Source organism: Amblyomma mixtum, chromosome 5, assembly GCF_055824585.1.
Source record: "Amblyomma mixtum isolate Tamu chromosome 5, ASM5582458v1, whole genome shotgun sequence".
NCBI classification, from domain to species: domain Eukaryota; kingdom Metazoa; phylum Arthropoda; class Arachnida; order Ixodida; family Ixodidae; genus Amblyomma; species Amblyomma mixtum.
In genome coordinates this window covers 161,345,244-161,371,185 of record NC_143016.1, presented here as the reverse complement: position 1 = coordinate 161,371,185, position 25,942 = coordinate 161,345,244, and the positions used below count along the sequence as shown (strand labels likewise).

General features: G+C 48.1%; 2 protein-coding genes across 2 annotated transcripts; one reads left to right on the top strand and one right to left on the bottom strand.

Annotated features, from left to right (window-relative positions):
- Positions 1 to 603: 603 nt before the first annotated feature.
- On the bottom strand, positions 604 to 8,861 carry LOC149344327 (peptidyl-prolyl cis-trans isomerase NIMA-interacting 4). The gene is made up of 4 exons (XM_089546253.1): positions 8,751 to 8,861; positions 8,034 to 8,188; positions 6,699 to 6,818; positions 604 to 828 (listed from the first exon to the last, which is right to left on the bottom strand). The coding sequence occupies exons 2-4, from the start codon at positions 8,160 to 8,162 to the stop codon at positions 670 to 672; spliced, it is 408 nt and encodes a 135-aa protein (XP_089402379.1). The 5' UTR covers positions 8,163 to 8,188; positions 8,751 to 8,861; the 3' UTR covers positions 604 to 669.
- A 188-nt stretch (positions 8,862 to 9,049) lies between these two features.
- On the top strand, positions 9,050 to 25,136 carry SelT (selenoprotein T). The gene is made up of 5 exons (XM_089546252.1): positions 9,050 to 9,232; positions 13,940 to 14,180; positions 19,481 to 19,568; positions 20,734 to 20,898; positions 24,729 to 25,136. The coding sequence occupies exons 2-4, from the start codon at positions 13,989 to 13,991 to the stop codon at positions 20,850 to 20,852; spliced, it is 399 nt and encodes a 132-aa protein (XP_089402378.1). The 5' UTR covers positions 9,050 to 9,232; positions 13,940 to 13,988; the 3' UTR covers positions 20,853 to 20,898; positions 24,729 to 25,136.
- Positions 25,137 to 25,942: the final 806 nt, after the last annotated feature.

The following is a 25,942-nucleotide window of genomic DNA, read 5'->3' as shown; positions in this document are numbered from 1 at the left end:
AAACAGCTTCCCCGGTTCTTGTCTTCTGAGTGTAAAGCAGTAGTGGAATGTCGATGAGGCTGAGGTCATCTTAAAACCGAATTTTCACGTAGCAAAGGAAAGGCGAACGATGGTGGAAATTCTGACACTCGTCCCTGGAAGAGTCGCCCGTTTTACAGCTGCTTCAGTTTCAGTTTAGAGTTGCAGGTGCGCTTTTAACCTAACTCCATAGCACAGCCACATTTGACAGCTGCACAGCGCAATAGAAATGATCAAATGACGAGAAAGACGAATGCTAGCTGCTGTGCAAGCCTTTTTTCGACGTGCACAGCCCGACAGAAATTGCGCGCAAGAAAGAGGAACAGAGGACAACGCCGACGCCAGATTTTCTGCATTACGGGGCCTTCAACACTGTCGCATTAAAAACCACCCTGTACTGTATCCCACCACTAGCTAGAATACGAGCCACCACTGGCATGACCTGAGAACTACACAGCAACCACAAAAACAAGTGGCAAAACTAAAAAGCAAAACAAAGTGCACAAGCTTTCCTATGTCTAAGTGAACAATAAGCTGAACTTATTCAGCCTGCTGCTGTAGCAAGTACACACCCGATGGCCCTGATTAAGGTGCACCATTTATTGTAAAACAAAAGAAGTAAGCAGTGGTTTGAGATCAGTGTGCAAAGGGCTACTTCTTTCCCTCGACCATGATGATGTGGTAGCCAAACTTGGTCTTGACGGGCGGGTCTGTGTAGACAGGGTTGGCTAGACTGCTGGTGGGTAGTGCAAAGGCTGCATCCTGGAACGGCCCCACCATGGAACCCCGTGTCATCCAGCCCAGGTCACCCTGCGGGAATAATACAGGGCAGGTTGTGACCTTTCACTTTTCAATGTCACGCTCTGTGCTCAATTTCAAGGGTCACTGTCGAAGCCCCGTCGAAGCCCCGTGGGAGAACAAACGCGCGTTACTGATATCCTAGTTGAAATCAAGAGGAAGAAGTGGGCTTGGGCAGGGCATGTAATGCGAAGGCAAGATAACCGCTGGTCCTTAAGGGTAACGAAGTGGATTGCAAGAGAAGGCAAGCGTAGCAGGGGGAGGCAGAAAATTAGGTGGGCGGATGAGATTAAGAAATTTGCGGGGATACGGTGGCCGCGGCTGGCGAAGTACAGGGTTAATTGGAGAGACATGGGAGAGGGCTTTGCCCTGCAGTGGGCTTAGCCAGGCTGATGATGATGACAACGGACCTAGTTTCAGGTAGTGCCATGTGAGGGCACTACTTACCTTGTAGAGCTGAGAATAAACGCAAGAGAAGCATGAAGATGTGAAAAAGGAGTGATGGGATGTAAAAGCAGAAAAGTAAAGCTTGTCAGCATGTGAGCAGTATGTGTAGATGTTGTGTCAGTGACAAATGAAATGAACCTCCGCACCACCATGCCAAAGCTAATGGGCGAAGCGTGTTGACATGGTCGACCAAGGCCACCTGGTCCATAACATCCGGTGGAAAACAGCACAGGAAAAGGAAGCACACGCACTGCACAAATCTAAACCAGCAGTGGAGCATTGGTAAGTAGATAAGCCCTGCAGACATCAAGTACAGGCACCAACACAGCAATGAATTTGCTGCGTAATGAGAGACAACAAAACAGGCCGGGTCAAGTGGACTTGCTCGGGAAGAGGGATCACTCCCAAAAAAGGAATTCAGCAAATTAGAAAATGTTACTGTAGTTTCATACATGCTTCATTATTAAGTTCATAATGCACAAAGCGTTCAGTACTACGAAAGTAGCCCCATTTTCCCCTACACTGACACAAGTAGCGCTCAAGTCTATTCGTTCGTCCAGTTTTTTGTGCAAACTTCCGTAAGGCGTGGAAAATCAACTAGCCCAACTTCGCGTTCAGACGAGCTGCTGTATTTTTCTCTGGTCGCAAGTTTTTGTTGCCAGAAATGCCATGTGGCTCGCGGCCACAATCAAGTTCACACCTGAATGAGCACTCAGCAAGCTGCCCACAATGGCCAGCTGACGTCCACCAACAGGGCTGGTACTTGCATTTTCCCCACAAATACAGTGTGCATCTATAGCTCACAGTTTCTAAACCTGCTTCAAGTTCAGCCACATCTATTAGCCCTTTGGAACTGGGTGCTTCTCGACATGACAGCCACAGTTTAGCGAGATGTCCCCAGCATAGCAACAGCAGAAAAGACTGCTCTTATTTTGAAAACTGCACAGTCCCCAACGTACCAAAGAAAGAAATCAAGAAGGCCCTAATGCTCCTGCCCACCTAGCCAGTTTGAAGAAGGCAACGATGGCTTTGCAACCCACGCTTTCCGCTGGACTGCTTTGCGTTTGTTCATGGAGCTCTGCTGGCCATGTGGTGATGAGAGATGATGAGAGCGTGTTTGTGTGATAGTGTGAACCATTGAGCTTTGATATTGCAAATATAGGTGTGAGGTGTAGGAAAAGAGACATAAAACTCTACAGGAGGGTCGCTTCAGCTGGGAGCCCTCACCGAGACAGACTCTTTCACAGCGGAATAGCGGAGGCCCAAAGGAAAGATTCTCGGAAGCCCACAAGATGCAAAGAAGTCACGAAGGCCTGCCTAGAAGTCACTATGTTGCTTCCAGACTCTTCTGCGCTCTGATTTGTGGAGGGAACGAGATGGGATGAAAGGAAACCTGACCAGGGATCCTGGAAGAAAAAACAAGGCGAGTTCAAAGCCTTCTGGTTAGGATCATCAGCTGTACTCAGCAATTCCATCAAAATTTCAACGAAGGGAGAAAGAGGAAAGACACCTGCCTCCTGCAATGCCACTATCATCATAGACACCACTGCAGGTTCTGCCTGTACCAACAATTTGGCAAAACCTAACACTTCTGACAAGGTACACAATTTTGCAATCAATATGTCCCAGGTGTTGTGCGCGGTAAATAATATGGTACCAGTCTCTCAACATTACTGACAGCAATGCACGCAGCCAGACTGGAGAGACAAATTAGCTGTGCTTCACTGCACTGCCACAGCAACCTACATCACTTCACTTATTACTTTTGCCTGTTCGCAACACAAGACATGCTGCTAACCGTAACATTAATCTACCAGTCTACAAAAATACATACAGTGAGAGATTAATTGAATTCATTGGGACGAAGGTCTGGAGGAATACACTGCCAATAGAAATTAACCTTGCCAGAAATTTCAAAGCTTTCATCAAAGTTTTCTTGTACAATCAAGCAGGGGTATGATTTTACTTTTTTTTTTTATTTGCTCTGTGTGTTTTGCTCAAACGCTGGTTAGCACTTTTCTTATGCGGTTAGCCAAATGACTTGTTTTGTCTTCAACTGGACACTGGATGATTTTGCTGTCTCATTTCGCTGTTTGGATTTTGCTGAAATCTTAGCTCAGGCATTTTGTTATGCGGTTGGCCAAATGTCGTTTTGCATTGGACTGGATACTAGTCACGTAGCCTATCGGTCAAATATGTTATACAAATTTTTCTTGAATGAGCAAATAAAGCTTCCTTTGATTAGACTCGACCCTGCTGTTATGCTGAACATTACTGCCTTGAGCTCAGGGGCATGAAAACGAAATCACTTCTTGTAATTGCTGGTAGAGAGAAAGAGAAGAGAAGATGAACATTTCATAAAACACAGATGAACAAGAGGCGAGGCAAAAGCCTCAGTTTGCTGGCCGACGTCTTAACAACAGAACTGGTCTTCGTCTCGGAAGTCCTTTTGTTAAAACTGTGGGAATCCTGGCTTTTCGCCGTCGCCATTGCGCGGCTGTGCCGGCCGCCCGCGTTGTTTCTCCTCTTTCCCTTGCTCCCGCCTCAGGCGGTGGAGAGGCGGCTGGGTGACTAATCACTGTCATTTAGCCACAGCTCCGCCCCGGCTCCCCAACGGCCTTTGCCATTGGCGCCTTTTGGCGGGAATTCGGGACCCCGCTTTGGGCGGCCGCGCGCCGCGCGACCGTCCGAGCGGGGCCCCGAGAGAGAGATCCCTCCGAGACAGCGTAAGGTGCGTACGTTACTGTTTGTCCGTGCGGGCCTTTGCCGTTCGGACCAGTGCTTACTCGAGCTCGCCCGCACGTGTCCTCTGACCTGCAGCGGCTCGAGCCTGTCCAGCGGGGTCCAGCGACCTCTGACAGGCGTACCTTGCGTTGAATGCCCACTCTCTCTCGCAACCGGCCCAACGGTCGACACGAGAGAGAGATCACAGCACTGCCGCGGGGACATTCTCCTGCAGCGGCGTGCTAGCGGTGCGCATTACTCGAGTCGCTTCGTGCGCGCAGCGGAGCCTTGCTCCTCGCGCGCCCCCGGGACGGGGTGACTATTGAGTGTGTGTGTATCAGCTGGAGGACGATGTGAATAAACGTCTCCTTTGTGAACTTGGAGGCCTATTTCTTTGCGGCGAATCGCTCTCCTCCCAGCGGAGGTTGAGTGCGCCGCATCGGTGTCCCAGTGGTGTGTGGTGACGGCTGATCGGGGCCCTTGGCTCGCGCGAAGCTCGAACCCGCGGTGGGTGGTGGCCTGTGTCCACGTAGAAACCCACAACTGGCCGCGTGCTTTGCCGATGGGTAGGAGGGCATTTAAGGAGAGGGGGATGTGGGAATCCTGGCTTTTCGCCGTCGCCATTGCGCGGCTGTGCCGGCCGCCCGCGTTGTTTCTCCTCTTTCCCTTGCTCCCGCCTCAGGCGGTGGAGAGGCGGCTGGGTGACTAATCACTGTCATTTAGCCACAGCTCCGCCCCGGCTCCCCAACGGCCTTTGCCATTGGCGCCTTTTGGCGGGAATTCGGGACCCCGCTTTGGGCGGCCGCGCGCCGCGCGACCGTCCGAGCGGGGCCCCGAGAGAGAGATCCCTCCGAGACAGCGTAAGGTGCGTACGTTACTGTTTGTCCGTGCCGGCTTTGCCGCTCGGACCAGTGCTTACTCGAGCTCGTCCGCACGTGTCCTCTGACCTGCAGCGGCTCGAGCCTGTCCAGCGGGGTCCAGCGACCTCTGACAGGCGTACCTTGCGTTGAATGCCCACTCTCTCTCGCAACCGGCCCAACGGTCGACACGAGAGAGAGATCACAGCACTGCCGCGGGGACATTCTCCTGCAGCGGCGTGCTAGCGGCGCACATTCCTCGAGTCGCTTCGTGCGCGCAGCGGAGCCTTGCTCCTCGCGCGCCCCCGGGACGGGGTGACTATTGAGTGCGTGTGTACCTGCTGAAGGACGACGTGAATAAACGTCTCCTTTGTGAACTTGGAGGCCTATTTCTTTGCGGCGAATCGCTCTCCTCCCAGCGGAGGCTGAGTGCACTGCATCGGTGTCCCAGTGTGTGTGTGGTGACGGCTGATCGGGGCCCTTGGCTCGCGCGAAGCTCGAACCCGCGGTGGGTGGTGGCCTGTGTCCACGTAGAAACCCACAAAACATTGGCCAGCCAGTATTTTCTCCTAATTAAGACTTTCTCGGCAAAGTGGCTGGCATCATTCCCACCATACAAACACAGACAGAACTAGTATAGGCCTCATTATTACTTCATTGAACCAAAAGCATGAAGTGACTGACAGCTCAGTTCATAGTTCTTTATTTGTTCAATGCATTCGCTATTCCTTCAGATTTTACCGACTTCTGTCAGAGTGTGGTTGGCTGCAAGCTCATCGGTGTGGCACTTGTAGTTCGGAGACCTGCATCCTGTGTCCTCCGTGAGGACACAGCATGGAGGGGACACACAAAGATAAAGACGCTTTAGTGCGAACTGGGATTGAGGGGTGCATGCGTGGGCATGCCATCTATCGGACTCAAAGGTCAAGGAAAGTTAACTTCCTTGAAATGTGCCTGATTGGCTTCAACTGAGAATAGATGACGAAAAACAAAGTTTTGTTTTCATTGTACACTGCTTAGTGATTATTGCTAGTTCCATTAAAGGTGCACTGAAGAGGAATCTGAACACGTCTTTTTTGCCGCGGGAACTCGATCTACACGTTCCCAGCATTCTTAAAAATTTTGATTAATTGCCCTGTGCGGCCGATTTCCCTAATTAAATCGGATTAACATCCGGCTCCCGCCTTTTTTTTTTGAATTCCCAGCATATGGTGGGAGGAGTCGACCAATGCATGGAGTGCCTTTCAGGCAGTCGCATGGTGGCTTTGCATTCGCTTTTATTTTGTTTCCTTTAGGTTTCCGTGAATAAATAGGTCTAGTCAGAGACTACAGAGTTGCAAATTAGGCCCACGGAAATAAAAATATGCGTGGACTCTTTGCTTTCGCTGACCACCACGTATCACTGCGCCGATGGCAGAGCGGCAAGCCGCCACGGAACTGGGTGAAAGGTTGGTCGACTCCTCCCACCGTTTGCGGAGAATTCAAAAAAAAAAAAAAAGGGCGGGAGCCCGATGTTAATCCGACTTAAACTAGGGAAATCGGCCGCACAGGGCAATAATTTGAAGTTTCCAAGAATGCTCGGAACGTGTAGATCGAGTTCCAGCAGTAAAAATACGAGTTCAGATTCCTCTTCAGTGCACCTTTAAAGTGTTTCTGGCTCGTGGTAGTCACTTTGTCTATGTCCTTTGGCCTTGGTGTTTAGTGCCGTGCACAGTCTACAAGGGCTTTTGTCAGATACCGATGACTTCAGTCGGATGGTGTGTTTGCCCTCTGTCACTCCTCGCAGAGAGCCAGCCAAGAATCATTTTGTGCTCAACAAAACGTCACAGTAAGGCGGGAGAGAAGTTCCCTCACCCCTTGGCGTGCCTTGTCCTCGCTGTAAGTGGCGGCCACCTCGTTGAACTTCATGCCCCCCTTGAGTTTCTCCAAAGCCTCCAGGGCCTTGGACTGCTTCTCACACAGGATGTGCCGCACCTGCCGTGATCACACAGGACACAAACTACATGGGCCTGTTGCATTTTTCCCAACATTTTGCAGTCAGTACCCACGATACTGACTCCACACCATTAAGTCACACAGACTTGAGCTGTTAGGCATCACTTCATTATACTACTGGTTTGGTTTAGTAGGGTTTAATGCCCCAAAACGACTCGGGCTATGAGGGATGCCGTAGTGAAGGGCTCCGGAAATTTCGACCACCTGGGGTTCTTCAACGTGCACTGACATCGCAGAGTACACGGGCCTCTAGAATTTCGCCTCCATCGAAATTCAGCCACCGCGGCCGGGATCGAACCCACGTCTTTCGGATCAGCAGTCGAGCGCTGTAACCACTGAGCTACCGCAGCGGGACTCATTATACTACTGTCACCAGATTACAAAGTATGCGAATTATTCTCCCTGACAAAAATATTGCTCAACAATGCAAATAAAGGGAAAATTCGTGAAGGTAAATGATGTGCACCTGCTTACTGATCGCACATAATATCTGGCATTGCGATCTGGGATGTACTCTGTATGAGGGCATCCTGTACTGTGAGCCTATTTCGGTTTGGTTTGGCTTATGGGGTTAGGTTTTCTGCATTGTTAAAGAGTCGCTTTTTTTGAGCGACTCCCTTCAGCCCTCATCGATTCAGGTTCAGCTTTCCATTGCTTTGCCATAGCCACATGCGAGGCTGTATTATGTTAAACTAATACACAACTAAAGTGCATTGCCACATGACCTATGTCTACAATTTGCAACGAGTTAGTGAGAACGCTTGTGTAGTTCCCGGCTTCTCCGGCTGAAGAAAAGAATCAGCGCAGAATAGAGATACACACAAAGATAAAAACACTTAAGTGCGAATTGGGATCCAGTGGTGCATGTGTGGGCATGCCATCTATCGGACTCAAAGGACAAGGAAGTTAACTTCCTTGAAATGTGCCTGATTGGCTTCAGCTGAGACTAGATGACAAAAAACAAAGTCGTGTTTTCATTGTACACTGCTTAGTGATTACTGACAGTTCCATTAAAGTGTTTCTGTCTTGCGGTATTCACTTTGTCTACGTCCTTTGGCCTCAGTGTTTCGTGTCGTGCACGGTCTACAAGGGCTTTTGTCAGATACCCACGACTTCTGTCGGATTGTGTGTATGCGCTCTGTCGCTCCTAGCAGAGAGCCAGCAATAATCATTTTGTGCTCAACAAAACTGCACCTTGACGGCGGTTCCGCCCTTGCTTTGCTTGCCACCCTTGGAGTCTGACGCTTCTTCGCCTGCACCCTTGGCCGCTGCTTTGCCGCCCTTGGATCCCTTGGAGTCGCCGCCTTTGCCTTTTGGCGGCATCCCGACTTTCCGAATTCGGCGGCCGCCTGCCAAACACACGCGGGAACATGCATTCAGTCAACTATCCTTACAGTCAGTTTCCTTCTAGCAACTCCCGTTTATTTCCCGTCAGTTTACTTTTGATCAGACACGTCAGGAGTAATCACGAAAGTCGTGTGCTTGTGTGTGGGCAGTGGCACGTTGTTGCGCCAACACATGCCCCCCTGAATTTGATTCCTCGGACTAGCTTGTTCGCTGTCTGGCGTCCGAACAGCTTCTTGTGTCATAATTTGGAGCAGTCTTATCATTCACATCAACCGGCTATGGTTACTAAGGGACCTCGCACTAACTACCAACAGGTTCGAACGATCGAAAATTTCACGTTAGCAGTAGCCTCAGAGGTCTCATGACAAGCGCGTCGACGGAATCGAAAACTGTCACACACACTTTCGATCCTCATTGAACTCTATCTGCATCGAGATTTTCAAGCACACTCGAAACATCCGGCGCTACACGCCTTGTTGCAATGGTATTAAAGACTTCTTTACTGCCATCAGCACGCCGAGAAATGTCATATATTTCGGACAAGAAACAAAACTCCTTTACAACCTGAAACTGACTGAGAGCCGCGGTGCCGGCTGGAGTGGCTGGTGCACGTGTTCTCACAAACGTAAACAAAAAATCTGAAAAACAGCACAAGCCAATAAAGTATCCCGTTATGACAAATATATTATACTTAATGCCCACGTGAGTAGGAATTTTAAGAGACTAAAATTACAAAAATTACTCGGTAAAGATGTGTTGCAAATGCCAAATGTTTGCCAACCAACGCTACCGCTACCTCACGGGAAGGCGAAGACGAAGCTCTATCGATCCTAGTCATGTTAATCCAATCCAGAATCGGTTCGTCAGCGGTGTGAGATGGCCGATAATTCCAAGCTCTTCTACGGCGGCGTGTTTTTATTATTTCTCGCGTATAGCCTTCAAGATTTTTTTTTCAGTGGTGAGCAGAGTACGACACAGATGAAGGAGATTCCGAAGACAAGCTTCAAGACAGACTTCGCGAACCCAAAATTAAAATTCCTTTACTGGTGAGTAGACGGTTTCGTCGGATGCTGCTACAACCGCCGGTCTACACGGAAAAAAACTACGCACTACACGCGATCCTGCGGGCGCATTTGGCCCTGAACGGCCTTTGACCTTGCTTTTCTTTCTTTTTAGCAGTTATTCCAATTTATCTCGTGTTATCCTCTCATCGCCCGCGCCTCTATCGGGGCCTTTCGGGGCGTTCGACGCCGGCGCAATAAGGATATCGCGCACCGTGGCTCCAAGTAATGCGTTGACCCCAAAATTCCGGCAATTTCCTCACTGGCGTCCCAGAACCCTCCTCGCAGCGCCGCCTCTCCTCCTCCGCTCTTTTCTCCCTTCTCCTCTTTTTCTCTTTCACGGCTGTTGCGCTCTTCGGTCTATTCCTCCGGCGAGTCTGCCTCCGCGCACCGCCGCCGCGAATCTGCGCGTCTTCTGAACCGCGGCCTGGTCAGCGCGCCTCTCAATGTGCTGACGCATGAACACGTAGGTGGTGGTGGAAACGTTTATTGCCAATGATGTAAATCGTAGGGGGCGCCTGGTTTGCCGCAAAAGTTTGCATGATTACGAGCATCAATTGGTCTGGGTATCGGGCATGCAGCAGTATTGGGTATTGAGCAGTCCGGGTTTGTAGTTGTCGCCAATGTGCAGCCTGCGCTATGGTGAGAGACGGAGCGGGGGGTGCGTATTCCCTTCTTTTGTCTCGGTAATACGAGAGAATATCACGGAAGGAGACCAGGTAGTGCATTCCCTGCTCACGACAGTATGAGGCATTAAAGGCTTTCGCCTTAATAAAGCGATTCTGCTCGTATTGTCTTTCACAGCTATTCTGCTCCTGGCGAGCTTCTAGGGCGGCCGGCTCGCGATTTTCGCGTTGCCCTTCGAGCCATTTGTGTGGCCGGCACGTTCCTCGCGCAAAGAAGGCGACTGCGCACGTACTTAAAATGGCGTTAAAGGGCGATTCACACGACGGTCCGTTCGACCGCGGCCCGCGCACTACCTGGTCTCCTCACCATAGCGCAGGCTGCACATTGGCGACAACTACAAACCCGGACTGCTCAATACCCAATACTGCTGCATGCCCGATACCCAGACCAATGCTCGTAATCATGCAAACTTTTGCGGCAAACCAGGCGCCCCCTACGATTTACATCATTGGCAATAAACGTTTCCACCACCACCTACGTGTTCATGCGTCAGCACATTGAGAGGCGCGCTGACCAGGCCGCGGTTCAGAAGACGCGCAGATTCGCGGCGGCGGTGCGCGGAGGCAGACTCGCCGGAGGAATAGACCGAAGAGCGCAACAGCCGTGAAAGAAAAAAAGAGGAGAAGGGAGAAAAGAGCGGAGGAGGAGAGGCGGCGCTGCGAGGAGGGTTCTGGGACGCCAGTGAGGAAATTGCCAAAATTCCACCATGTCACTTGTTCAAACGGCAGTGGACCAGAATTTTCCTGCGAGCTTTAATTAAAGTAACGGGTCATTTTTATTTTGGTAGCAGGGGGAAGCGCCGCAGCTGCTTTTTGTTACGTTTGCGATGTGATTGAACGGCAGAGTAACGACCCGCCGTTGTAGGATGTCTTGCTCCCTTACCCAAGAGGTCGCACTTTGTACTGTTCGTTTTGACGGTTGGAGGTCTTTAAAGCCGCGACCTTTTTTGCGAAGGCGGTCGCTGAATAGAAGAAAAAGACGTTAGCCTGATCCGACGACTCCGCGAGTTTCGTCACTGCCCCAATCAAGTGGTTTGACGTCGAAAGTCGTTTGTACTGCTACACATTTCTTACTGGACCACGTTGCCCTTGTGTATGCAGCACTGAAGTCGTAACATTCGTTCCGATCTCAGCTCTGCGCGGTTTCGTCTATGCTGTCCTCAGCGCCTATTCATTTTTGGAGCGCACTACGGACTTTGCGCCGCGATGAGTCTTAAAAGTTTTTTTCCCCGTGTGGGCCACTAACGACGCACATAAAGAGCCAGTGAGTCGCTAATTGCAGTTTCGCTTGTGTCGGATGAGCGAGCTTGCACGTGACCGATCGCCATCACTACAGAGCATTTGGTTCTCGGGCGCGCATCTCGCTGCGCCAGTCTAAGCGCGCTGTTTACTCAGGCATGGTAAAGCAAACGTTGAGCTGCCTTTTAAAAGAAAACACTATGCTGTGTGCCTAAATTTTGCTCGATAAGGATTGTTCTAGCAACAGCACTGACATCTGTCTTTTGAAGTGTGTTTCTTTTACATGCTTGCCAAATCAAGCACTCAGCCCTTCAGCTGCTTAGTGCTGGATTGCAGCTACCTTTTGCTTGGTGTGCAAGAACATAGTGATTTTTGTTCGTATCTTGGCCAGCCTTGTGGCGCATTTGTTCGATTGTGAAAGATCCTCGTACGTCACACCTCCACTCCTCAAAATTTTCCATTAGGCTTCGTAAAGTTGAGCGAACAGCATGCACATGTACAAGACGGGACACGAAATGAGTGCTCATCCCTTGTCCTGTCTTGTATGTGCGTGTGCGCAGTCGCACAATTTTTCCATCTGAAGAATCATGCCAACTGGCCCGGCAACATGTTCTACTTGAGGAAATGTGTTTCTATGGTAGACTAAAAAATTCGCAGTTGCTTAAAGGGATCCCACACAGTTATTTGTTTCAGTGTGTAAATATAACTGTGGAACAATGTGGGTGTACTTGTGTGTGCATGCAGAAGTCGTCCTTTGTAAAAGTAACTGCACAGATAGCATTCATGTTTTCAGCCACTGCAAATTCTTGGCTGGAAACTCGCCCACACCTGAATGTAGTATGCAATCAGTGAACCACGGATTCAGTTTATTTTGGCTATTTAAATACGGCGAGCTAGTAGTTTATGAAGATCTTGGCTGCTTTGCGTTTTCATTGTTTCCAACGTATCAAGTCATCCTTGGTTCACATTCGAGCTTTCTGGTGCTGTTTTTCGAGCGTGAAGGCACAGGACACGTAGTGCCGAGTTTTTTAGTTGGCCATGTGCCAAGAGTCATAAGTGGAACTAAGTGCAGCGTGTGCTACGTTGACTTGGATTTCCTGCCAGCTGTCTGTATGCTCGGATATAGTGTGCTAGATTGCTCTGTGCTGAACCTGAAGCAGATGTGCTTTCACCTGTGGGTGTTATCCACAACATAAAAAAAACTTTTCAAAGAAGATGTGAATGATTGCATGCTTTTATTGTTGTATATTTCTCTGAGGTAAAAAAAAAGTGTGGAGCTCTGGCATTGCACTATTTCTGTACTCATGGCCTGCTGAGTACAGCGTAGCCTCGTTAAAGTGCCGCTGTTGGGATTCGGGAAATCTCTAGTATTGTCATTTGCGAATGATGGCAGTTAGCCCATTGGTGGTGGAACAAACTTGAAAGCTATTTTGTCGACAAAGTACAAAGCCGAAACTTAGCGGTGGTGAAGCAGGGAAACACACATAGAGATTGTCGAGTCAGATGAATGCACTTTATGGCCAGCCACTACTTGCGTATGTCCTTGCGCCATATTTATGATCTCGCTTGATGGTTTTCACAACCTTCAGTGAAGTGCTGTAAGCATTGCGGTGCATGCATGATTTGATATCACACATGCACCTTCTGTGGCTCTGTAGACTGCAATTCAGCTTAAAAAGCCTCACTTGTTCAGTGCACTGTGTGGTGAAGGTGGGAAACTTTTTGAGCAAAGCGTTGTTTTGAGTAAAGTAGTTTTGTTTTAGTAAATGCTTTGCTGCCTAAAGAAATGAGCCCAATTTTAAATTTTAAGCTTCCCGGGGCACTTCTCGTGAAGCAGTGTCTGTCTGCTCTGCTCTCTCTACACATAGACTCGCATTGAGGTTACTGTCTGTCGCATTAGAACAAAGATTTCTATTGCCGTGTGTGAGGCTGGCGTGCTGTTATTTTTTCATTTAAGTTGAAAGAGGGCTATATAATTGATTCTTCAATTTGGAGAACTTCTAGACACCAAATACAGATTAGCTAAATACTCGCATCTCCGTGAAAGTTGTTCGAATTATCCCAATTTTTTGTGGCCTAAAATAGAACAAAATGCTCTACAGTATGAAAGTTGTCTCGTGACAATTCATAACTTTTTCTCTTTTCATCGCCTTTGAAAAAACTTGTCTGTTTTCATCAATTGGTGGTTTCATTTTTGGACTCACAGAAGCATTTGCTGGGAATCTTTGTTGTAGGGTGCGACGTTAATTTCAATCTGACAACTTTTTTTAAACCCGTGATTACGGAAGGAGTTGGGCCGTCTAAAAGCTATTGCAGCAGAGAGAAAAATATGTGCTACAGGTAGCGTTTAGCATCTTAAGTTTTTGAACCATGCTTTTGTTGCGCTTTTGTTCGTAAGCAGGATGCTTCTCATTGACATGGGGCAGTGCAGGCGTATTGTAAAACTGGTTTGCATAAGCTCCTGGGTGGAGAGGTGCTTATGCAATGATGGGACATGAATTGTCCAGAAAAGGATGCATCAGTGCATTGCGAGAGGAAAAGACTTCGCTCCTAGGCAGGGATGTTGATTAAGGGCTGGCAAAGTACGGATATTTTGCCGAGGCTTTCGGGGATAGTGGTGATTTGCAGCCGAAAGAGGAATGAGGTTGGAGTTGAGGGGGGGGGGGGGGTGCTGTTATGCCACAAGTGGGGGAGGCGGAGGCACTGTTATGCCGCAAGTATAAAAGAGCCACCCCGAGATATTGGCTTACCCATCTCTTGTGTGCAGCTACTCGTGAGGCTACCGGCGGGCCTTTGAGCAGTACGCGGGGCTGCTGATGGAGAAGTACCCATCGCTGCTGGTAGAGGGCGATGCGTACCCTCCGCCGCCCCCGCGCATGCAGCTGGCACATGCCCTGTCACTGCTCAAGCTGGCCCTCATTGCCCTCGTGCTGTTCGGCTTCGACCCGTTCACACGGATGGGCTGGGGCCAGACGCCCGCCTTCTTCACCTGGATGCTCACCAACAAGGTATGCTACTATCATCCGTCCATGTCTACCTCGCAACTGCTATGCATATTTGTCCAGTTCACTTGTTTCGAGGAATGTTGGTGTGACTTTTTTTTTAGCCTTATTTTTGCATTCTCTCTCTGTGGGTTGTATTGTGGGTTCATTGCTAAGTTACTGCGGGCAGTCTTGCGTCTTTCATCCTTAACATCTGCTTTCATGCAGGAGAGTGCTAGGAACACATGAAATTTTGCTTTGTAAGTCAAAACCCTTTAGTGCCTCGCCGTTGTCGACAGAGATTTCACGTTTTTTGGTTGGTCGAAGTGGTTATGACGTCAGAGCGTGCGAATTCGAAGTAATGAGGTCACCCACGGATGCCTAACACCCCCTTCTGGAGCAGACGACAACTGATAAAAAATAGTTGTTGTCAGCTCCAGCGGGGGGTGTAAGGCATCCGTGGGTGACTGCATTACATACCTCATTACTGCGAGCAGAAACAGTGCGCCAGGAAAGGCTTTCGCCTTGCAGCACTTTAGAGAGCCAAAGTGCCCCCTGAATTTTTTTTAAGCAGTTTTCACTGCAGCAAGAGTTTTTACGAATTCATGTCAGACAGAAATTTGTCACCTATGATCGTATCACTGATGTTCAGCTTATGTTAATAGAGCACATGTCAGTTTTGTGTTCCTGTCCTATAGTGGCTCGACAGCTGCAATTTTCGCTTTAGTGAGGCAGATTTGAAAACATGTCTTGTTCTGGGTATGTTTACATTGCATGTTTGTTCACTATGAATTAAGCTTTCTATATAGCATTTTAATGCAAGTTTCTTGCCTTTCAATTGCTTCAGAAGAAATTATGCATTCACAAGGAAAAACCATGCATTGTAGCTATGTGCACAGGTGTGTAGGCAGCACTCCGACTGATGCGATGTGCGGCCTGAGTGATTTTGCTGGAATGTTTGGAACTTTGAGAAATCACCTGCCAGGATTTTGCTTTGCGCGTGACAGCACTTTAGTGGATCGCAAGGGGCCCTAAGGCTCTTCTCGAACAAGTTGAGAAAATTTTCCCATTTGTTAGACCACATGCTGAGGGGTATCCGAGTTTAATATGTAGCTGCTCTATGTGTGGTGGTAAACGTGTCGATTTTACTCCAAAATTTATTTTCCACTCCCCCCGCCTTTCGATATCACCGCCTTTCTTTCTCCCTCACATAATGTGTCGTACAAGAGAAAAAGCACGCTGAGCAAGTCACGTGACAAGTTGCCGGTATTGCATTGCTCACGCAGTGAAAAAAGGAATTTAAAGGAGCAGAGACACCAAACTTTAATTATGTTTTCTGTCTTTAGAAACGTGCGAAGCACATTAGAAAACACACACAGCTACGTGGATTGAGCCAACAAGTGGTAAATAGTGTTTAATGGATTTTTTTTTGTCACGCTATTTGAGCATCACGAGTGCCTTGCAATGTTGGTGACGATGCATAATTTCCCTCACAATAGGCTAATAGGAATAGTCCTTCATGCTACACATATGCAACCTTTAATGAAATGTGTCCCAGCGCCCCTTAATTAAAGCACGTTCTCTCTTCACTTGATCTTCTTGTTTTTCTCTTTGGCCTGGCAGTAAGTGGTATTGCAGGGCTAATTCTGCATTTGTCAGTGTGCATACGCACAAAGCTGCCAACAAAGCACAAAATGCACCATGTCCCTTAGCACAGCTGGCAAGCTTGGTGGTGCTGACCTGCGATGTGTGCAGGTGTTGTGGCGGATGTGAATGTGACAGTTTTGTTTTTCCCTTCACGGTGTGACACGAGTCTGGCTTCCTTGTGCACAGGGCTCTGTTAGGCCACTTCCCCCGTCCTGTGTTCTGTGGCACAGCTGTCGTGACGTCATAAGTCTTCCCCCGTGCATTGTGCTGTCAGGCAGTTGTGGTGCTTTCAGTGTTAAGCATTGCGCTCTCTGTGTTCTGAAAGATTAGCTGTCATTTGCTTGTGTGTGTGTGCCAGTGTGAGCAGGGAAGGTTTTTGTTTAACAACTTATTGTTTCTGATCCCCGTTTCGGAGTAGAAAGCTGCTCTTTAAATCTGAGTTTGTGATCCATTCATGGGCCAGATCACGTGCATCTGATGCCCCCAACGCCAGAGACTGCAAAAACACAGTTGTGATTGCTGCTAATGGAAAATAACTTGTTTGTAAGAAGCACAGACTCGATAAACAGTACAGTATCAACACCCATAATATACAGGGTCTGTTCTGAAAGTAGTAGGACTGGTTTTTTCCTGGGCGAACGGGCGGACGAGAGGTGGTCTGCGTGTGCAGGATCGTTGAAGGGGGATAGTGGGAATGCTGGGGAAAATCGGCAGTCGGCTCTCGGGCGTTGAAGAGAGGAGGTCGCTTGTACTTTGAACCCCTGTCGAAACGTCTCGTCACGCAGAATCGTTGAGCGTTTACTGGATCAGCGATACGCGATCAAATTTTGAGTAAATCTTGGTAAAACAGGCAAAGAGACTCACAACATGATTAAGGAGGCCTACGGTGACGCTTCCATGGGTAGACCAGGTGTTTTTTGAGTGGCACAAGCTTTCCGACAAGGTAAGGAAAGAGTGGAGGAAGACGACCGCTCCAGACGCCCTTCGACCAGCAAGACCAACGAAAATGTGTAGCGAGTGAAACATTTACTTAACAGTGATCGTAGTATGAGTATCAGAATGATTGCTGATGACTTGAGCATTCCTCAAACCCAAGTTTTTGAGATCGTGACAGAAAACTTATCCATGAGGAAAGCGTGCGCGAAGTTGGTGCCGGGAGTGTTGTCAGAGGAGGAAAAGGCCAACCGGTAGGATCTTCTTCATCATGTGAATGAGGACCCCGATTTTTTGCCCAGCACAAGGCGGCAACGCTGCCACAGCCCCCCTACAGCCTCGACTCGGCCCCGCCAGACTTTTTTCTATTCGTGAGAATAAAATTGACGCTCAAGGGGAAACATCACGGATCGGTAGAGGTGGTTCAACAGGCCGTGACGAGGGAGCTAAACAGCATTCCGGTCCAGGCGTTCCTGGAGGTGTACGAAAACTGGAAAACTCATTGGCAGCAGCGTGTAGGCGCGGAAGGGTGCTACCTTGAAAAATTGTAATCGTTTGTACTATTCTCTTGAATAAATTTTGTCTAAAAAAATGAGTCCTACTACTTTCAGAACAGACCATGTATATATGCACATAACCCGCCACGGTGGCTCAGTGGTTACAGCGCTCGGCTGCTGACCCGAAAGACGCGGGGTCGATCCCGGCCGCGGCGGTCGAATTTCGATGGAGGCGAAATTCTAAGGGCCTGTGTACGGTGCGATGTCAGTGCATAAACCCCAGGTGGTCGAAATTTACGGAGGCCTTCACTATGGCGTCCCTCATAGCCTGAGTTGCTTTGGGACGTTAAACCCCAATAAACCAACCACATATATATACACATGCGAAAAGAAATCATCATGAAAACCAGGAAGAAAAAAATTGATGCAGGTTCATTGCAGTTCTGCCGAACCTTAATGCAGAGTGAAAGCTGCATTTCTGCAATTCTTTCTGCTATTGTCTACACATTTCCTTTTGCAATTCTTTACTTCTATTTATGTTGTTTTATTTAATTTTTTGCTCTTATTTTTATTTCTTGGTGTTTTATTTTCTGTTTGTTTATGTTTGTATTTTTAATTCATTTTATTATTGTTTTTATTTTATAATTTTTACTATGCGCTTCGCTGCCTCCCAAGCTTGTTTTTCATACCGATGTGACCTTGAACGAGAGTATTTTATTATTTTTACTTTGCACTGTGCTGCCTCCGAAGGTCGTTGTGCATACCGGCATGACCTTGAAGAGCGGGAGCAGCAGAGCTGTTGCTCTAAAAACAATAACTTTTTAATTAGATGCATACCGCATAGGCAAAGGGAAAACACACTGCACCATATGGATGGAGGTTATTAGTTTCTTACAAATAATGTTATTACTGGAGTGCAAAATTTTTGAATAGTTTGTGAACACTATTTACTATTCCATTCATTTTGCACTGTACTTTAACTATTTGAACCTCCTAAACAGTCCAGAGTTGCACGTTTATTGTTCATGTATAGCTTGTGAACAGTATTTACTATTCCATTCATTTCGCACTGTACTTTAACTATTTGAACCTTCTACACAGTCCAGAGTTGCGCCGCCGCGGTGGCTCACTGGTTATGGTGCTCGGCTGCTGACCCGAAAGACGCGGGTTCGATCCCGGCCGCGGCGGCTAGAATTTCTTTGGAGGAGAAATTCTAGAGGCCCGTGTACTGTGTGATGTCAGTGCACGTTAAAGAACCCCAGGTGGTCGAAATTTCCGGAGCCCTCCACTACGGCGTCTCTCATAGCCTCAGTCGCTTTGGGACGTTAAACCCCATAAACCAACCAACCAGTCCTGAGTTGCACATTTATTGTTCATCTTAACTCGCGGCGATTAATTGTGACATTACTTGTCGCATGAGTTAACTTGCTCTTTCCTCGTAGAATCAACTGTCAGCATGTGGATAAAGCGCGTGCACTTCACTGCTAGGCGTTGCATGAAATAAATGCGCTGACGAAGAGAGCCGCCACTGCCGGCACACGTGTTAGAAGACGAAGTACAGAACAATGCAGCGCATCACTGCGTCATGTCACGATGCAGTCGGCTGCTGGCTGGGAACCCGACTGGGAGCGATACTACTCCCTTTTAAGCCATATATTTCGCAGCGAGGCTAAGTTTTGTTGAGCACAAATGAATTTTAATGTTTCCCGTTTTGTAACCTCAATAGGTGAGATTTCTATGGGCAGTCTTGTGTGTATGATGTCACGGGATGCATGGCCGTCGATATTCGCTCAGCATTTGCTGAAGGACGAAATTTCAGGCTGGTTTTTGGTCATGTCAGGCAAATAATGACCCAGGGTTTAATCGCCAGTTTAGCCAGTCAGTGTGTGCATGATAGGTATGATAGGTTTTGTGACAGTATCTGTGACATCATAGGAAGGTCTGTGGTGACGTCATCGGTTGATTGTAATCCAGTTGTGGTTTTGGTTTCCTGGTTTTTGCTGTTTTTAAATACTTCTGCTTAGTGTTTTGAGAAAGTTTTTATACCTTAGCCAGGAGACTGTAAGGAGTATGATGTGATTATCTACTCAAAGTGTTCAAAAAAACCCTGGAGTTGGCCTTCAAGTCTTGTGTGTTGTAAACCTGATACGTTTTCCTGAGTGTTGTCCTGTATTATCTGTGTAATGTAGTGGTTCAGGTGTGTAAATGTTGCTGATGTATCATTTTTCTTTTTTGCTGTGGTCTTTGCAGCTGTACTCTTGCCTGATGGTGTTCTTTGTGTGTGGAGCCATTGAGAGCAAGCTGGTCTCGACCGGCGCATTCGAAATCTACTTCAATGGTATGTATGCGTGATGGCTGGTACGGGATTGTCGTTTGATCGTGTCAACAAAATACCCTTAATGAATGTTGTGGATTAGATGTACGCTCTTTACGTTTATTGTGAAGTTACGCGAGTTAACGATATCCTGGTTGAAATCAAGAGAAGGGAATGACTACGGGCAAGGCATGTAATGCGGAGAGCGGATGACCAATGTTCCCTTATGTAATGGAGGGGATTGCAAGAGAAAGTAAACTCAGTGGGGGGTGACTGAGATTAAGAAGTTTACGTTATGTTTTTTGCTTTAGAAAGTTTCTTATCGCGCCAGTTCTTTCTTTTAGTTTAATGCTGTGCATGTAAAATAAAGCAGTAGTGTCTGTTCTTTTCTGAGGAATAATGACAAACAAATTTCGTTCTGCTGCTTTTGTTGCGAAAGCACTACTCCGACAGCCAAAGCGAGACCTCGGGTGGCTGCCGTAGCTACGCTTACCTTGTTTCAATAGGTCGAAATGGTCGTGACGTCACACTGCGCTAATTTCAAGCGGGGCCAATTGTACTTTGGCTAATCACCGTGCAACCAATTAAAGGGATTGTATAGTGATGTTCCAAGTAAGTGAGACTGAGTTTAGTTAATTAGTGAATTAACAAGTTAGCCTAATTAACCTTTCTAGTCGGACCAGATAAATAAATGAAACCGAGTCGGAAATTGGTCGAGTTGGGGAATCGAACCAGGGTCTCCGGAGTGCGAGACGAGCACGCTAACCACTCCGCCATGCCAGCTTGATGGTTTGCAATGCGCGTCTAGTGAATATGGTGTCTTCGTTCACTCCCATCTTCCTCCCTTCTGGTTATGGGGAGGTTCAGGTGTCCACCGAGGTATGCGAGAAAGATACATTTCCTTTCCTCAAAACCAATGTACCGATGAGCAAGGCGTAGAGCCGAACAGAGGATAGTGTTCTGTGGACTCCCTGGCAGCGTTGCAGGGCACTGTCGCGTTCCACTCTTAGAGGCGAAGCGTAACGTCTTAGCAACGCATCAGGGACACAAGCAGCAACACCACGCTTAAGGCTTTCGCCTCACCGCACTTTAGGTGAACAAAGTGCCCCCCTGAATTTTTCTTTTCTTTCTGGCGGCTTTGCCAGCTGTGTGAAATTCTGGACATCTCTCTTTCACAATGCTTACGCAGATGTTCGGGTGTGGTCGAAGATAGAGACAGGCCGCATTCCATCGCCACCGGAGCTGTTCCAGATCATCGACAACCAGGTGTTCCTCAAGTCCTCGGTCCTCGGACTGGCGGACAGCTAGCTGCCCGCTTTCACTGTGCAATCGAACACACATCCTGTTAACCAAGGTGAGTTAATGATGGCAGTGTTAGCAGCTGCGAGTGTTGAACTTGCAAGTCTGTGACTTGCACTACTTAGCGTGAGGTGCATCAGCTTTGCTGTATGGCTGATGTTTGTAGCCCCCTTGTCTTTGAAGGCTGTGTGTTGTTTGTATTCATTTGTTTGTTGTATTCATTTGTTTGTTGTTGTATTCATTGTACACTGCATCCTGCCTTTTCACTTCGTTGTCGCAGCTTGCGTGTTATGCAGGAGGCAGCAGCTCCTTTGGGAAGGAAGTCTGCCTTGGAGTTACCTGCACCCTGTTGTGAAAGGAAAACAAAACAGAGGCACAGTGTACTCCCATTGAGTTGAACTCTGGGCTTTCAAATCACCAAAATTTCGAAAAAAATTTGAATTCTAAAAGCACCAGGTTTTGTATCTACAAGGTCTTTCTAATTATATCCCTAAAGATTTTGCCTGAAAAAAGCCCAGAAGTGACTTCAAAAAATATTTTTGGGGGACTGTTGGTAGCAGAAAACTGGCTGAGATATCCATGATAATGCCAGTTTTTGACCTGAAATTGCCCTGCTTGCTGAAGACGTGGCATGGCAATGGCTTCATGGATTATCATGTGGTAATAAATTCTTCGTGTAGTGGCGTTCCTATATTCTTGAATTATTTTCTCATCTTTCTCGCTCTGTCGCTCACTTAATCTGAATGAGTGCATTATGTAAGCATAGATATAATGTTCGGTGTAGAAAAAACACGGGTTGATAAATATATTTCAAGAATGTCACTGCATGAATCATTCCTTTGGTTAAAAAAAAATTTTAAGAGCGACTCTAGGCTCCCACGGGTTTTGTTGTCAAGCCAGGCTTTCTGCAAATTTGGCAGAGCAGTGAAACATATAAAAATTTATGTTGAAAACCTACGGACGATATGTCAGTGAAAACTTGTATTTATTCATTTAGTGCACTTCCCATAAAAATGCCAAATTTCATCGCTCTAAACCAAAAAAAATAAAAAAACGACACCAAAACCCGCGACTCCTATAACATTAACTCTTGGATAAGATGAACAGTGGGAGAAAGTTGGCCGGTTCCCCATAGATGCAGTATAAAAGCAGTACAAAAAAAGCTTGCTTAGGACAAAATGCTTCTTGTGTCCAATCAGTTAACTTTTCCAGCGACTGCAAACTGCGGTAACTCTGCCAGCGGTACTTGCGGTGGATCCGCATGGTCAAGGCAGACTAGAAATAGAGAAAAAAATGCTCCAGCAAGAACCCTTCCTTGCGCATTTGCGAAAAACGACAGGGAAGATTTCTTGCAAGAGCGTGCTTTCGTACAGGGAAGCATCGTTGGGGTGGTTTTTTTTCTTGTGAGTGCGGGAATGGCAGGGTGCCATTACGCTTGCCTGCGCATGGTGCAGAGATCTGACATGACTAGATCTCCACATTGGACATGTACCGTTTTTGCTCGAATCTAAGCCGGCGGCGATTGCAAGCCGACCCCCCAAAACTCGCGAACCCGAAAAAAAAAAAAAAACGAATGCAAGCCGACTGAAAGAGACCGTCTTGAACAAGAAAGACATTTATTCAAATGACAGCTCGCTGTGCTCTTCACGAGACCGACTGATCACTTATCGTCATCTTCCTCGCTGGAGGTTTCCTTGTCACTGTCTTCATCCCACAGCGCGCTGTCCTTGGTACCATCCAGCGCGTTTGAGATGCTGCATTTACGGAATGACCGCACGATCATCTCCGCGGGAATATCTTCTCACGCTGCTGCAACCCATTTGGCCACTTGACTGAGCGATGTGCGTTTAATGTGACCTGTCGGAGTGAGCTCGTGACCTTGTTCAGTCAGCCAATCAGTGTAATACCGTATTTACTCGCATAATAGGCGCACCCCAAACATGGCACTCTGATCAGTACTGTATTTACACGATTGCAAGCCGACGCCTCCCCACCCTCACAATCTTTATTTTAACAAAGTTTTTGCTGAACTGACTACTAGTCCTCACTAGTGCTGCTGCCGTCGCAGATGCTGCGGACCCACAGCACGTACAACGACATTGCGTGGAACAGCCACACACAGTTTTCAGGGATGCTCACTTTAAACGTCTGTTTGGAAAGCTTCATCAGCCGGAAACCTTCCCGACTTAGGACCCCAAAAACCGCGGCGATAGGAGTCGCATAAGAAAATTTAGGCACGCCGCAGTCGCAACTGCCGCACTTCTCGTCCACATCGAATTTCCGGCCTACCGCACGCTTGCCGTGTTCGAGGTCTAACTACCAGCCGTGTAGCTATTAGGGCGCTTGTCCGTCGTGCTATAATAGCAACGCTCGGCGGCAGCGCAAGAAAGCCATATCTGCGATGAACTAACACGCTATGACAGAAACCGACCCTTTGACAGTCATAAAAAAACTGGAGCTGGTGATGCTGATGTCGATAAGGATAACGAAAGCTCGCGGCGGACGAAAAAGTTGATGATGATGATAAGCTTGACCTTGGGCGCCATCCGTGGGCAGCACCTGGAAGCTCCTGTGCGCGTGCACGGCCGCTTTGATCACGCGCGCGCCTCCGCTCCTCCGCGACCAAGCGTGCGTTGCTCGCAGCCGAAGCTGATCGCGGAGGCCATGGCGCGTGCATTTCGAAGGCTATTCTCGCATGGATCATGGAAATTTTGGGTGCGGCCCTTACAGGGACTTTTTTTTAAATTATTTCCTTTGGGAAAACAGGATGCGGCCCGTTCACGGGTGCGTTTATGCGGTATGTTCGATTTTGCGAGTTGAAAAATTTCCGGAAATTTTACCCGCGTAATAGGCGCACCCCGAACTTTGAGCCGGATTTTCCGGAAAAAAAGTGCGCCTATTATGCGAGTAAATACGGTACTTGCGCCACAACTTTTCACCTGAAAGCAGCGTTATAATGACACTGCTTATTTGTTGGCGCCATCGCGTCGTGAAACGAAGTCGACGAAGTGCACGAAAGAACTGCACTGCATGGAGAGAGAGAGAAAACTTTTATTTGAATTGAGGAAGGTTGCTCGCTACCGCTAGCCACACGCGCAATACCGCGGTGACGATGGCGATTGCGCAGCCACATCCTTGAATCTAAGCCAGCTCCTCAGTTTCGTATTCGGAATTTCAGTAAAAACTATCGCCTTAGATTCGAATGAATACTGTAGTGGTCGTAGGCAAATACCACATGGTGATTCATGCATCATTGTACAGAAGAAAACATGCCTCTAGAATTAGGCGTCTATACTCCTTTAATTTATTCACTGTGCTTTGGTGCACATTTGATTAGTAAATTTCCCAGAGTAGTCATTTGATAGATTCATGCTGTGCAGGTTTGTTTTCATTGGTACGATACTTTCTTCTCCACACAACCTGCATAACCTCTTCTTGTTAAAGCTGCATCTTATTCGCTCATATGAAGGCAGTTATTTTAGGTAGGAGCACACTGGGGTGAATTCGCTTTCTCTGCATAAAACTTGCTGGGCTGATTTACTTAGAGTGCATAATTAGGGAGATGCAGGAAATCATAGTTTAAGGTGCAGCATTTCAGCATAGTAATACAGGACAAAAGTGCCGTGAACAGATTTTTGTGTCGACACTGCCGCTCACTGTGGGCTCATTGCTTGACCTTTTTTTATCTCTGGATCCTCCCATCCTCAGCAGAGCTCCTTGAGCTTGGTAACACTCGAAAGAGACTTGGCAGTCATAACTGCTGGTTGTACTTGTTTAAACTCCCTGTATGCAGTCATGTTGGCACAATTTCCAATGGCGATGAAGGAGAGGATGGTTTCATATAGTTCGCTGCCCGCATCTTTCTGCATCTAATTTTTTGTGCAGATTGAAGGCTGGCTTTGCCGTCGGGCAGCGGCCGAGCCAGGTGCCACGCCGGGAACTTCTCGTCGTCGACGCCCCCATGAAGCTGACCGCAGAAAGCAACCACGTTGCCCGCGGCCGGCGGATGTTTCCCTTCGGCGTCGAGCGATGGGGAGCCACCCGGCCGACGCTTGACTCCGGCCCCCGCACGACAGTGGAGCAGCCTCTCCTCCTCCTCCTCGTCATCACGCAACTTTCCCCCTCACCCGTTCATCCCTCGGCTAGGAGGTGCCTCCTTCCGGGGCCTGCAAGTGTAAAGGACAGTGCGCACACGTCGTGTTTCGAGTGCTGCAAGTCACTAGCTTTCCATCTTGTTTTCAGTTGTTGCCATACTTGTTTCTTTTTTGCAATAAAAAGGTCATCTCGGACATACTCTGTCGTCAGGAGTCATCTTCCTACATAAGTTTTACAGCACTAGCTGTCAGTGTGACGGCGGGCGCACATTTCTCTGGGGAGAAATGAAGCCGGGCACTTTTATTACGTCAGCATCACGTGGTGATTGCACACTACAGTGGTAATAATGTGGGTCACTGGATCAGAAAGTACGTGCCCGCAAAACCGAAGCTGTCTGAGCTAAGGACAGCTGAACTGTGATGATACCCCTGGAGTGTCGGTTTGCTGGCAACCCGTTGGGTTTTGTGTGTTCAGCCTGCAACAGCTGCTAATCTAAGTGGCAGTTGTACGCTTGGCCATCGTGCTCATCCTAGGGAAACTAGCGCTTAAACTTCAACATCATTTATCGTCGTCTGCTACTTTTTAAGCCCAAACCACAAAGCAGCGCTTGCCCGGCGTTGCGTCAGCGTCTCATCTACTGGCGTTGTCCCTCGGTGCCCGCAGGAGAGGGCAACCAAACACACGAGGGCACAAGAACTGGTGTCTCCAGGTGAAGGTGTAGAGAGATCATCGATGTTCAGAGAGCTATTCCCTGTCCATTGCTAATTGTCCTATTCAGCGGCGACGGATACCTACTGTGGGGGGGACAACGGTGTAGTGTTAGCGTGCATGCAGTGTGCACAGGGAGCGATCGACATGTTCGGTGTCTTGCTATGAAAAGTTTATTCTTTCGGGTCCGATCCCACGTTCCCGGCGCCGCCAACGCGGTTCCTGTCCTGTGTGGTATCGTCTTGTGGGCAGTGTGGAATGTTTATTCCACCGACCGCCAGAAGGTCGCCTGCTCT

Bases quoted from the DNA above. Each gene is read 5' to 3' on its own strand.
- LOC149344327 (XM_089546253.1), bottom strand. From the start codon at position 8,162: ATGCCGCCAAAAGGCAAAGGCGGCGACTCCAAGGGATCCAAGGGCGGC. The intron at 6,819-8,033 runs GTGCAGTTTTGT...TGATCACGGCAG, and splicing joins AGGGCGGAACCGCCGTCAAG to GTGCGGCACATCCTGTGTGA. The intron at 829-6,698 runs GTGAGGGAACTT...TTATTCCCGCAG, and splicing joins AGGACAAGGCACGCCAAGGG to GGTGACCTGGGCTGGATGAC.
- SelT (XM_089546252.1), top strand. From the start codon at position 13,989: ATGGAGAAGTACCCATCGCTGCTGGTAGAGGGCGATGCGTACCCTCCG. The intron at 14,181-19,480 runs GTATGCTACTAT...TGGTCTTTGCAG, and splicing joins CCTGGATGCTCACCAACAAG to CTGTACTCTTGCCTGATGGT. The intron at 19,569-20,733 runs GTATGTATGCGT...ATGCTTACGCAG, and splicing joins ATTCGAAATCTACTTCAATG to ATGTTCGGGTGTGGTCGAAG.